The sequence below is a fragment of the Nycticebus coucang genome, chromosome 14, assembly GCF_027406575.1.
Source record: "Nycticebus coucang isolate mNycCou1 chromosome 14, mNycCou1.pri, whole genome shotgun sequence".
NCBI classification, from domain to species: domain Eukaryota; kingdom Metazoa; phylum Chordata; class Mammalia; order Primates; family Lorisidae; genus Nycticebus; species Nycticebus coucang.
Window position 1 is genome coordinate 60,285,441 of NC_069793.1, and position 12,626 is coordinate 60,298,066.

Genomic DNA, 12,626 nt, shown 5'->3' on the forward strand with positions numbered 1-12,626 from the left:
TCAAACTTTTTAAACAGGGGGCCAGTTCACTGTCCCTCAGACCGTTGGAGGGCTGGACTATAGTTTAAAAAAAAACAACTATGAACAAATTCTTATGCACACTGCACATATCTTATTTTGAAGTAAAAAAACAAACAAACAAAAAAACAAAACGAGAACAAATACAATCACACCGCCTCATGTGGCCTGCGGGCTATAGTTTGAGGACCCCTGCTAGATGTTAGTATGAGAAGACCTTGAAGATCACTACCATCAGGAGAACATGAGCTCATCAGAATGCCAATCACCTGAGCTTGTGAGGGGGTCTGTAGGTCTGTTCAGGTCTGTTTCCGGCAGGGAAGCTGTCTGAGGAGGATTCCTTCTTTGATTATTAGAGGGATAATGTTAGTGTTATTCATTCAGTTCTTGTGCCATCTGGCAGTAAGAAAATGAGGATAACTTGTCCTTGATTTGTTTTTTATTAAATCATAAATGCATAGATCATATATACATTAATGCATGTATGGGGTATAATGTGCTGATTTCATATAGAATTGGGAGCATTTATATCACACTGGTTAATATAAACCTCATCTTGTTTACTTAATTATTGTGTTAAGACATTTATACTCTATACTTAATAAATTGGACAAGTATCCTTGCATTATGCACTATAGGTGTGATCCCGCCTTTCAGCCTCCCTCAATCTGACATCCCCCCTCCTGATTTTAATGAGCCTTATCCTCTTGTGAGAGTTAGCCAGGAACAATAGGCCCAGGAAGAGAAACAAAGCCATGAAAAAAGAATCTATAGAATTCCTAGAGTCCATGGAAGGAAGATAGCTTTCACACTGAAGGCCCCAGAAATTGGCCAGAGTTAAACAACTGAAAATAATGGGACAGATGTTCAGTTTGATGTTTGAAGCTAAGTAGCACTGCAGGAGGCCTGGCTGACCTAAGATAGCAGCCTTAGATCAGGGCAAGTCTAAATCAGTCGTTAGGTCATTTATCACAATTGAGTTTATCTCTGTCACTCTCAAAGTGCGCTTCAGAGAGAGCAGTGTTAGCATGACCTGGGATTTATTAGAAAGGCAAATCATCCCAGATCCACAGAACTTGGCTGTGCTCAGGACTCTGTCTTTTTTTATTTATTTATTTATTTTTATTAAACCATAGCTGTGTACATTAGTATGATCGTGGGGCACCATACACTTGGTTCATAAATCGTTTGACACATTTTCATCACATTAGTTAACATAGTTTTGTAGCATTTTCTTAGTTATTTTGCTAAGACCTTTACATTCCACATTTACTAGGATTCACATATACTCTTGTGAGATGCACCACAGGTGTAATCCCATTAATCCCTCTCCTTCTCCCTCCCTTCCCCCTCCCTCCCCTCCCTTTCCCCTTTCTCCCTATTCTTAGGTTATAACTGGGATATAGCTTTCATGTGTTTCATAATAAGGGTGAGTACATTGGGTACTTTTTCTTCCATTCTTGAGACACTTTACTAAGAAGAATATGTTCCAGCTCCTTCCATGTAAACATGAAAGAGGTAAAGTCTCCATCTTTCTTTAAGGCTGCATAATATTCCATGGTGTACATATACCACAATTTATTGATCCATTCGTGGATCGATGGGCACTTGGGCTTTTTCCATGACTTAGCAATTATGAATAGGGCTGCAATAAATATTCTGATACAAATATCTTTGTTATGGTGTGATTTTTGGTCTTCTGGGTATATGCCCAGTAGGGGGATTACAGGATTGAATGGCAGATCGTGGCTATGAGGACTCTGTCTTAACAAGCTCTCCAGGTGATTCTGAAGCACAAGTCACATCTAAGAACTATTGATCTACCTATAAGGAACATGCAGATGAGAAGCTCACACTATATACGTGAGAAAAAAATGAGCCAAACCTCGACTGAGAGTTTTTCTGCATCTATATTCCAGGGGTGTCCCAACCACAAGCCCAGAAATCCAACTATATGAGATGATGTTTTCTTTCCTTCAGGGGAGAACCCACCAGAACCTGAAAACTTTTTCACCAGTGAGTTCCTAGGTAATTAAGAAGATACTCAAAGAGAACTGATGTCACCTTATGTGAGCATATTTAAGTATTTCTTCAATTCTTTCCTTGTCTTAGAAGCCTCATTTCCTTATGTTTTTCTCCCTTTCCCAGAGAAGGCAGTTATATCTTCCCTGGTAGCTGCTTATTAAATACTTAAAACATCTACTATACAAGTGTCTTTGGTATCTATTTTTCTCATTAGTAGGTTGCTTTGTATTTCTTTTCTCATCACTAGTTTTTCCATTTTTGTTCACACTCTGAGTGCTAAGTAGGAGTGCTGGTGGGTTTTAACACAGCAAGATACAGAGACACTAAATCACAGAGAGAAGTCATCGGGGGTGTTGTACTTTCAATAATCCACCCATCTCATATATCTGAAATGCATGTAATGACTGCCTGTGTGTCACCAGGTGTCTGGTGTTTTCTTCTGTGCTATAATAAAAAGATAAGATTCCATCCCTGGTGGAGGGAGCACAGATTTTTTAAAATACAAAGTACAAATGTCTACATATAATAACTAAGAAAATACCATGAAGGCTACGTTGAACAGTTTGATGAGAATATTTCAGATTGTATATGAAACCAGCACATTGTACCCCTTGATTGCACTAACGTACACAGCTATGATTTAACAATAAAAAAATAAAATACAAATAGGAAACATTGATGAATATAAGAAAGTGTTATTAATGCTTCAGTAGGATTCAGAGGTATTTAAGGATTGTAGAAGGGCAATGGAAAGGAAACGGGTCTAAAATGAGTAAGAAGAAAAACATTTTTAAGAAATATAACTCTTGGTATGGATGGAACGGAATAATCATAAGTTAGTTATTTGAGGAAAAAGAGTAGATTCTAGGACAAGGTATGATGTATGTAAAAAGACAGGGCTGAGACAAAGCAAAGGAGGTTCTTTAGGTGTGTGGGGGAACTGTGGAATCCGTCTAGACTTGGAACATACTCCTATGGAGAGAGTTATTCTTTATCCATAAAGTTATGAGTGCCAAGGAAATTATTTTTTAACAGGAAGTGATGTGGTACAATTTAAAGTTTAGACAGAGTATTATCTTAGTAGGCTTGTGGATAAACCTAACAGCCTAAAGTGGAGGTAAATAGATTAGTTAGCATGTTATTAATGAATGAGTCAAACCACAAATTTTTGCCTCTTTCCTTTCAGCCATTTTTAGTCCCACCTTCCAGTCATGGCATTATCCCCCAACAAGACAGGTTCCCGGGTGACTGAATTCCTGATGATCTGCTTCCCAGGAATGCAGGACACACAACACTGGCTATCTATTGTCCTGGCTCCTCTCCTGGTTTTGGCCATTGGGGCCAACTTTGTGCTGCTATTGGCCATCCGGCAGGAGGCATCTCTGCATGAGCCCATGTACTACCTGCTTGCCATCCTTTCTGTTCTGGACGTCATCCTCTGCCTCACAGTCATCCCCAAGGTCAGACTCACCCTGGAATTTCTTTCAGCCACTCAGCCATCTTTCTCTAAACAGTATCATGTTTTGCTACTGTAGATCCTTCTCTTCCTGAAGGAAAATGCTTAATGAGTTACTCAAACCAGCACATCAGGTCATTGCAGTTCCCAGATATGCCCTTTCATTCTCAATGCCCATGTCTTTTTAAGTTTTTATTATTTCCCAAGAGAAAGGCCCTCTCTTAATGTTTGAGTTAGTGATATTCCAAGTTCCAGCCTTTTTACCTTTAGGGAGATTCTCTTTGACCCTGAACTGTATCATTCTTATACTTAAAGGCTTTGGTATTTACTTTCTAAAATGTGATTGGATTTATGTTTATATCATCTACTGAGATAGGAAACATAATCTGAAAAGGTTTCTTATGTGTATAAAAAAGTTAGAGTGTGTCCAAATGTAAGTGTTGGACTTACTAGTTTTGATGTACCTGTGATACATATATTCTATTTTGGACAGATGCACTCACTACAGTGTGGGTAAGAACTGTGGAGCCTTGGAGAGGACAGGGCTATAAATAAACATTTTAAAAATTAAAGGTTGTTCTCCAGATGGAAGGAAAGGGTATAAGTTATCTTCTGGCAATAGAAGGCACAAAGAAGGTATTTGAAATGAGAATATGGTCTCACTTGGGATTAGTCTAGTGTAGTTTGGGGAAAGGGATGGTTGAACCTATCCAAAGGTTTTCCCATGGTTTGGGTACTCTGGAATGAGAAAGGATGTACAAAGTTCTTGATAACATTGATTCTGGCAGGTGCTGCTCATCTTCTGGTTCAACATGAAGCCCATCAGCTTTGCAGGCTGCTTCCTGCAGATGTTCATCATGAATACCTTCCTTCCCATGGAATCCTCCACTTTTCTGGTCATGGCCTATGACCGCTATGTGGCCATCTGCCACCCACTGCGTTACCCATCCATCATCACTGAACAGTTTGTCATTAATGCAGCCATGTTCATCATCTTCCGCAATCTGCTGGCTACACTGCCCACTCCAGTTCTAGCTGCTAGGCTCAACTACTGTGCCAGCAATGTGGTGGAGAATTGTATCTGTGCCAACATTTCTGTAGCAAAGCTTTCTTGTGGGGATATTCACCTAAATAAGCTCTACCAGTTTGTAAGTGTTTGGTGTCTACTAGGTTCTGACCTGGTGCTAATTTTGCTATCTTACTGCTTCATCTTGAGGGCTGTTATGCGCCTGCAGTCAGGGGGTGCTGCTACTAAGGCTTTGAGTACTTGTGGTTCCCATTTGATCCTTATACTTTTCTTCTATACACTGCTGCTAGTCTTCATCTTCACAAACAAAGCAGGAAAAAAAAGTGTGCCTTCTGAGGTACCTATTCTTCTCAATGTCCTGCACCACCTCATCCCACCAGCACTCAACCCTATTGTGTATGGGGTACGCACTCAGGAAATCAAGCAGGGGATTATGAAGCTACTCAAGTACCAGAGCTGAGAGATTTGAGTTAAAGATAAGGATTAAAGAAATCTGGGCATGTTTTATTGAGAGTTTCATCTGAATGCCACAGGGACACAATATGACATCCTTGTTGCTACCCTCATCTTGAAATTAAATCTTCCTGAACTACTATCACAATATTTATCCTTACTTCTTCATTTACAAGTATGTGCTGAACCCACTATTAAGCATCTGTTATCTTTTCCATTCTGACTCTGTCCCATCACAATCCCTTAATTACTCCTTTATTAAAGAAGTATTTACCACTTTCTGTATACTTCTCAGTCTTTACACTCTGAGTGAATCTCCCATTTAATCCATAGGGTGGGGATGTGGAGGCATTTGAGTTGAACATGGGCAGTATGTTCTATTTATATCATGGTACTGGGAAAACTGGTAAGGACATTCTTTCAATAATCCAGGTGAAGTGATTATGGTTTGACTAGGGTGGTGAGCATACTTTTTCAAATGCTGAATACCATGAATCCACAATTGTTTGCCACACCCAGTAGACTGTGAAGTCTAAAGGTTAAAAACTGTGTTTAAGTCTCCTGTGTATTTATAATATCTAGCATTGTGCTTAGAATATAGTGGTGCTTTTTAAGTTACTTAATAAGTGGTATCTCTCAAGACTTTTGGTCCCAGCATGTGGTATCTGAAGTGTAGTCTTGATCCAAATAACTGTATATATTATTGGTAAAATTTCATAAGCTGCTTTTAGCAAACATGTTAAAAACATGCTGTTTTATAAGAACAAAACATTAATTAGCATAATTTAGCCAAGAAATGGACTTCCTATAATTAAAATGAAGGATGCAATTTTAAAGCAAGATTTAAAGGAATACCAACAATGTTATAATTAAATTCTTAATTAATAGAAAGAAAGCTGGAACGCTGTCATTGGTGGTCTTTGTGTTCTTATCCCAATCTATTCCCTGGAATCCCTCCCTGGTAAAGTATATGTTGATGAGTGATTGTGTTACGTCTCTTTTATTTATAGCTACCCCCACCAGATTCAATAATCTTCTAACATTTGGCTGAGATTCACCTCTACTGGCATCCAGTCTAGGATTAATAAGCCTGAAACTAATAAGGATATAGTCAATCAATATTTTAGGTGATGCATTGGTGTTGAGAACAATTATAATCAAACTTATCCATGATATACTGTCTCTGTGTTGAAATATCCCCTTTAGTATCATGATAATAGGAACCTGGACTTTAATTCCAGACCTCTCCTCCTGTACATCTCTTGTTATCAGGTGGAACCCTGCTTTGGTTCTGACCCAAGTGCCCATTTTAATATTCTGCATTGACTTCCAGTCCTCTTTCAGGCCTGGGCCCTGATAGTCACCTTTTCATGACTGGAGCTCCTTCGTTTGGAACAAGATGTCAGGATATCTGCAGTCAGATCTCTCTTGTGGCCACTGCCCTTGATTTCTGCATTTATCACCACATGGCTTTATCTCAGTCACCTGCTGGGATGTCCACTATTTCTTAGACTTCTAGTTCTAGGTTTAAACTCTGCATTTACTGTTCTACCTGATTTGAAAAAATTTATATGTTCAAATGATTGACTTCTCAACATTCATGATTTCAGTTCAAAAACTACCTCCATGGAGAGTACATCCTTAACAGTCACATATGAAGTGGACTTCTTCCACCATTTCAGTTCACTCTAACACATTATATCATTTTGTTTCTTGGTAACACATATGATTTTCTAAAATAATTTTTTCCTCTATTTACTGTTTTGAATTTCACTCCAGAATATACATATATATTGTCTTTCTTACTCAGGATCCTGCCCTCAGCACCTAGAATGTCTGACACATGTCAGGTGTTGAAGACATATTGATGAAGGAATAACTGGTCCCAAAATTCAGCCTTCAGGATCACTGCTATGCTCTGTGGATACACTACAGTAAATTCTTCGATCAATCTCTAGTATCAGTTTGACTGTCCCCTTATGTTATCTGTCTGGTACACCTAGTGGTGATAGGGGACGATTCCCTAATTCCTGGTAGTGTTAAAGTTACTAACAAATTTCCATGTTAACATCATCTAGGTCAGGCGTCCTCAAACTGCGGCCCGCTGACCACATGTAGCGGTGTGAATTGTATTTGTTTCCATTTTGTTTTTTATTCAAAATAAGATATGCGAGTGTGCATAGGAATTTGTTCATAGTTTTTTTGTTTCAAATTATAGTCTGGCCCTCCAACCGTCTGAGGGACAGTGAATTGGCCCCCTGTTTAAAAAGTTGGAGGATGCCTGATCTAGATAGTTGTTCCATAACTTAAAGGACCCGATTTCTTGTTTGCATTTTTTATTGTGTTTTAACGTATTCCATGTGTCTTTTGTCTTCTTTAAAAGTGATTTTTTTTTTTTTTTGTAGAGACAGAGTCTTACCTTATCGCCCTCGGTAGACTGCTGTGGCGTCACACAGCTCACAGCAACCTCCAAATCCTTGGGCTTAGGCAATTCTCTTGACTCAGCCTTCCGAGTAGCTGGGACTACAGATTTTTTATGAAAAATTAAAAAAGCTAAATTCAAATATTGATGTGTAAAACTGTAAAAATTGCCTAAGGCAAGTTTTAAATTTAAGACCTAAAAATTATGATGCAATCGTTTCCTTTCTGATAAGCTTTTCTTTTTCTTTTTTTTTTTATTGTTGAGGATTCATTGAGGGTACAATAAGCCAGATTACACTGATTGCAATTGTTAGGTAAAGTCCCTCTTGCAATCATGTCTTGCCCCCAGAAAGTGTGACACACACCAAGGCCCCACCCACCTCCCTCCTTCCCTCTTTCTGTTCCCCCCCCATAACCATAATTGTCACTAATTGTCCTCATATCAAAATTGAGTACATAGGATTCATGCTTCTCCATTCTTGTGATACTTTACTAAGAATAATGTCTTCCACTTCCATCCAGGTTAATATAAAGGATGTAAAGTCTCCATTTTTTTTAATGGCTGAATAGTATTCCATGGTATACATATACCACAGTTTGTTAATCCATTCCTGGGTTGGTGGGCATTTAGACTGTTTCCACATTTTGGCGATTGTAAATTGAGCTGCAATAAACAGTCTAGTACAAGTGTCCTTATGATAAAAGGATTTCTTTCCTTCTGGGTAGATGCCCAGTAATGGGATTGCAGGATCAAATGGGAGGTCTAGCTTGAGTGCTTTGAGGTATCTCCATACTTCCTTCCAGAAAGGTTGTACTAGTTTGCAGTCCCACCAGCAGTGTAAAAGTGTTCCCTTCTTTCCACATCCACGCCAGCATCTGCAGTTTTGAGATTTTGTGATGTGGGCCATTCTCAATGGGGTGAGATGATATCTCAGGGTTGTTTTGATTTGCATTTCTCTAATATACAGAGATGATGAACATTTTTTCATGTGTTTGTTAGCCATTCGTCTGTCGTCTTTAGAAAAAGTTCTATTCATGTCTCTTGCCCATTGATATATGGGATTGTTGGCTTTTTTCATGTGGATTAATTTGAGTTCTCTATAGATCCTGGTTATCAAGCTTTTGCCTGATTGAAAATATGCAAATATCCTTTCCCATTGTGTAGGTTGTCTCTTTGCTTTGGTTATTGTCTCCTTAGCTGTACAGAAGCTTTTCAGTTTAATGAAGTCCCATTTGTTCATTTTTGTTGTTGTTGCAATTGCCATGGCAGTCTTCTTCATGAAGTCTTTCCCGAGGCCAATATCTTCCAGTGTTTTTCCTATGCTTTCTTGGAGGATTTTTATTGTTTCATGCCTTATGTTTAAGTTCTTTATCTATCTTGAATCAATTTTTGTGAGTGGGGAAAGGTGTGGGTCCAGTTTCAGTCTTTTACATGTAGACATCCAGTTCTCCCAACACCATTTATTGAATAGGGAGTCTTTCCCCCAACGTATGTTCTTGTTTGGTTTATCAAAGATTAGGTGGTTGTAAAATGTTAGTTTCATTTCTTGGTTTTCAATTCGATTCCAAGTGTCTATGTCTCTGTTTTTGTGCCAGTACCATGCTGTCCTGAGCACTATGGCTTTGTAGTACAGACTAAAATCTGGTATGCTGATGCCCCCAGCTTTATTTTTGTTACAGAGAACTGCCTTAGCTATACGGGGTTTTTTCCGGTTCCATACAAAACGCAGAATCATTTTTTCCAAATCTTGAAAGTACGATGTTGGTATTTTGATAGGAATGGCATTGAATATATAGATTGCTTTGGGAAGTATAGACATTTTAACAATGTTGATTCTTCCCATCCATGAGCGTGGTATGTTCTTCCATTTGTTAATATCCTCTGCTATTTCCTTTCTGAGGATTTCATAGTTTTCTTTATAGAGGTCCTTCACCTCCTTCGTTAGGTATATTCCTAGGTATTTCATTTTCTTTGAGACTATGGTGAAGGGAGTTGTGTCCTTAATTAGCTTCTTATCTTCACTGTTATTGGTGTACACAAAGGCTACTGACTTGTGGACATTGATTTTATATCCTGAAACATTACTGCATTTTTTGATGACTTCTAGGACTCTTGTGGTTGAGTCTTTGGGGTTCTCTAAGTATAAGATCATGTCGTCAGCAAAGAGGGAGAGTTTGACCTCCACTGCTCCCATTTGGATTCCCTTTATTTCCTTGTCTTGCCTAATTGTATTGGCTAGAACTTCCAGCACTACGTTGAATAGTAAAGGTGACAGAGGACAACTTTGTCTGGTTCCAGTTCTAAGAGGAAAAGCTTTCAGTTTTACTCCATTCAGTAAAATATTGGCTGTGGGTTTGTCATAGATAGCTTCAATCAGTTTTAGAAATGTGCCACCTATGCCTATACTCTTCAGTGTTCTAATTAGAAAAGGATGCTGGATTTTATCAAATGCTTTTCCTGCATCTATTGAGAGGATCATGTGATCTTTATTTTTGCCTCTGTTAATATGGTGGATAACGTTTATAGACTTGGGTATGTTAAACCAGCCTTTCATGCCTGGGATGAAGCCTACTTGATCATGATGAATGACTTTTTTGATGATAAGCTGTAATCTATTGGCTAGGATTTTGTTGAGAATTTTTGCGTCTATATTCATGAGTGAGATTGGTCTGAAATTCTCCTTTTTGTTTGGGTCTTTTCCTGGTTTTGGTATCAGGGTGATGTTTGCTTCATAGAATGTGTTGGGGAAGATTCCTGCTTCCTCAATTTTTTGGAATAATTTCTGCAGTACAGGAATAATCTCTTCCTTGATGGTTTGATAGAATTCTGGAGTGAAGCCATCTGGACCAGGGCATTTTTTGTTTGGAAGATTTTTTATTGTTTCTTTGATCTCGGTGCTTGAAATTGGTCTGTTCAGGAGCTCTATTTCTTCCTGGCTGATCTAGGGAGAGGGTGTGATTCCAAATATTGATCCATTTCTTTCACATTGTCAAATTCCTGGGCATAGAGTTTCTGGTAGTATTCAGAGATGATCTCTTGTATCTCTGTGGGATCAGTTGTTATTTCCCCTTTATCATTTCTGATTGAGGTTACTAGAGATTTTACTTTTCTATTCCTCGTTAGTCTGGCCAATGGTTTATCTATTTTATTTATTTTTTCAAAAAACCAAGTCCTTGTTTCATTAATTTTCTGAATGATTCTTTTGTTTTCAATTTCATTGATCTCTGATTTGATTTTGGATATTTCTTTTCTTCTACTGAGTTTAGGCTTAGATTGTTCTTCTTTTTCCAATTCCATAAGATCTCTTGTGAGATTGTTGATGTGCTCTCTTTCTATTTTTCGAATGTAGGCATCTAAAGCGATGAATTGTCCTCTCAAAACTGCTTTTGCAGTATCCCACAGGTTTTGGTAGCTTGTGTCTTCATTATTGTTATGCTCAAGGAAGTTAATGATTTCCTGTTTTATTTCTTCCTTCACCCATCTGTTATTCAACAGAAGATTGTTTAGTTTCCATGTCTTTGTGTGGGGTCGAGCATTTTTGTTAGAATTGAGTTCCACCTTTAGTGCCTTATGGTCTGAGAAGATACAAGGTGAAATTTCAATTCTTTTGATTCATTCTGTTGATATTTGTTTTGTGTCCCAGGATATGATCAATTTTGGAGAATGTTCCATGGAGTGATGAGAAGAATGTATATTCTTTATCTTTGGGATGGAGTGTTCTATATGCGTCTATCAAGCACTGTTGTTCTAGGGTCTCATTTCAGTCTCTTATATCCTTGTTTAATTTCTGTTTGGAGGATCTGTCCAGCTCTGTAAGAGGAGTGTTAAGGTCCCCTGTTATTATGGTATTATCAGATATCATATTGCTCAGACTGAGTAAGGTCTGTTTCAAGAATCTGGGAGCATTTAAATTGGGTGCATAGATATTTAGAATTGAAATGTCTTCTTGTTGTATTTTTCCCTTGACCAATATAAAGTGACCCTCTTTGTCTTTTTTGACTTCAGTTGCTTTAAATCCACATGTATCTGAAAATAAGATTGCAACTCCTCTTTTCTTCTGAATTCCATTTGCCTGAAAAATTGTCTTCCAACCCTTGACTCGGAGCTTTAATTTGTCATTTGAAGCCAGGTGTGTTTCTTGCAGACAGCAAATGGGTGGCTTGTGTTTTTTAATCAACTCAAACAATCTATGTCTCTTCAGTGGGGAATTCAAGCCATTAACATTTATTGAGATAATTGATAAGTGTGGTACTATTCTATTCATCTTATTTTCTGAGAGTCCATTGTTTAGTTTTATCTTTTGCATCAGTCTGGAGGTTAGGTTCTGTCCTTTAATTTCTGAGTTCTTACTTTGCTGCTGATCCATTGTGGTGGTCAGTGTGCAGAACAGGTTGAAGTATTTCCTGTAGAGCTGGTCTTGTTGTGGTGAATTTCCTCAATGTTTGTATATCCATAAATGATTTGATTTCTCCATCAATTTTGAAGCTTAGCTTAGCAGGGTACAGAATTCTGGGCTGAAAATTGTTCTGTTTAAGTAGAGTAAAGGTAGATGACCATTGTCTTCTTGCTTGAAAAGTTTCATTAGAGAAGTCTGAGGTCAATCTGATGGATTTGCCCCTGTAGGTCAACTGGCGCTTACTCCTGGCAGCTTGCAGAATCTTTACTTTTGTCTTGACTTTGGACAGGTTCATCACAATGTGTCTTGGAGAAGCTCGGTTAGAGTTGAGGCGACCTGGGGTCCGATAGCGCTCTGAAAGCAGTGTGTCAGAATCTTTGGTGATATTTGGGAAATTTTCTTTTATAATATTCTCTAGTATGGCTTCCATTCCTCTGGGGCATTCTTCTTCCCCTTCTGGAATTCCTATAACTCGTATGTTGGAAAGCTTTATAAAGTCCCATAATTCTGACAGTGAATGTTCTGCTTTCTCTCTCTTCTTTTCTGCCTCTTTTACTATCTGAGTTATCTCAAAAACTTTGTCTTCTACCTCTGAAATTCTTTCTTCTGCATGGTCTAACCTGTTGCTGATACTTTCCATTGCATCTTTAAGTTCCCTGATTGACTGTTTCATTTCCTTCAGCTCTGCTATATCCTTTTTATATTCTTCATATCGTTCATCTCTGATTTTACTCTGTTTTTGGATTTCCTTTTGGTTATTTTCCACTTTATTAGCAGTTTCCTTCATTGTTTCCATCATTTCTTTCATTGTTTTCAACATGTGTATTCT

General features: G+C 38.2%; 1 protein-coding gene across 1 annotated transcript; it reads left to right on the forward strand.

Annotated features, from left to right (window-relative positions):
* Positions 1-3,254: 3,254 nt before the first annotated feature.
* LOC128564425 (olfactory receptor 56A4-like) lies at positions 3,255-4,986 on the forward strand. The gene is made up of 2 exons (XM_053559907.1): positions 3,255-3,503; positions 4,288-4,986. Exons 1-2 carry the CDS (start codon positions 3,255-3,257, stop codon positions 4,984-4,986), a joined length of 948 nt encoding a protein of 315 aa, XP_053415882.1.
* Positions 4,987-12,626: the final 7,640 nt, after the last annotated feature.